This window comes from Crocodylus porosus, unplaced genomic scaffold, assembly GCF_001723895.1.
Source record: "Crocodylus porosus isolate Cpor-Errol unplaced genomic scaffold, CroPor_comp1, whole genome shotgun sequence".
Classification (NCBI taxonomy): domain Eukaryota; kingdom Metazoa; phylum Chordata; order Crocodylia; family Crocodylidae; genus Crocodylus; species Crocodylus porosus.
In genome coordinates this window covers 18,371,778-18,372,714 of record NW_017728925.1, presented here as the reverse complement: position 1 = coordinate 18,372,714, position 937 = coordinate 18,371,778, and the positions used below count along the sequence as shown (strand labels likewise).

Genomic DNA, 937 nt, shown 5'->3' with positions numbered 1-937 from the left:
AAGCTCCAGAGCACTCGAGATCAAACGATCCTCTCTGCTGGCCATAAAGCTCCGATTGTCCATGGGCCAACAGAGATTTTCTCAAATGTTTTACGTGAAATTATTCAGGAATGATTTCTGCGCGTCATTCTTGGTCTGCGTAGGAGCATTTCCCCAGGTGCATTTGATATTGAAAAGGTGAGACATTAGGGCAGGACACGTCGTCCTCGAAGCCCACGGGTGTGCTTCATTCAGGACAGGGCTGTGTGCGCCAGCCCCTGCCCGCTGGGTGTGCCTGGGCCACGGCGGGCACGTGCAAGGGTGCACACAGCCCCGGGAGTTCACAGCCCCAAGCCGCACCACAAGAGAGCACGCATGCCTCACACCCCTGTCCACACCCAGGCTGGTTTCCTGCCCCGCTGCTGGAGTGCGCGTGAATGCTAGTGCAAGCTGGCCTGTTCCCTGCCCAGGCTGTGCGTGTGGGCACGCTGTGTGAGCACGTTTGTGTGCGGACACGTGTGAGCACATTTGTGTGGATGTGTGGGCACGCTGTGTGAGCATGTTTGTGGGTGCACATGCGTGCACAGTGTGCAAGCACCATGCGTGTGGGCAGGCACGCTGTGTGAACATGTTTTTGCACGTGCGGATGCAGCCTGCGTATGCATCGTGTGTACAGTGTAAACCCTCCGCACCCACGTTTCTCCACCTGCGGCGCATGCGCTCCCCCCCCAAAGCGCGCACACGCACGAAGCAGGCAGGGGGCGCGCGAGGGTGGGTCCGTTGTGCCTGTGACGCACTTCCCCCTCCCTTTCCAGCCAGGCCGGAAGCGCGACCCCGTGATCCGGAAGCGCTCGTGCGGTAGCGGCGAGGCAAGATGGCGTCTGTGTCTGTGCTGCAGGCGCCGGCTGGCGGCTTCCGCTTCGACAACTGCGCGCGGTCGGTCGGGCCGGGCTGGGTC

General features: G+C 61.5%; 1 protein-coding gene across 1 annotated transcript in view; it reads left to right on the top strand.

Moving 5' to 3' along the window:
* The first annotated feature begins 807 nt into the window (after positions 1-807).
* The window catches only part of PSMB7 (proteasome subunit beta 7), a 35,878-nt gene continuing 35,748 nt past the window's right edge, over positions 808-937 (top strand). Inside the window, exon 1 of the mRNA XM_019541023.1 lies at positions 808-915. Coding sequence (XP_019396568.1) covers positions 854-915 — 62 coding nt within the window. The 5' untranslated portion in view covers positions 808-853. The remainder of the gene's footprint in view (positions 916-937) is intronic.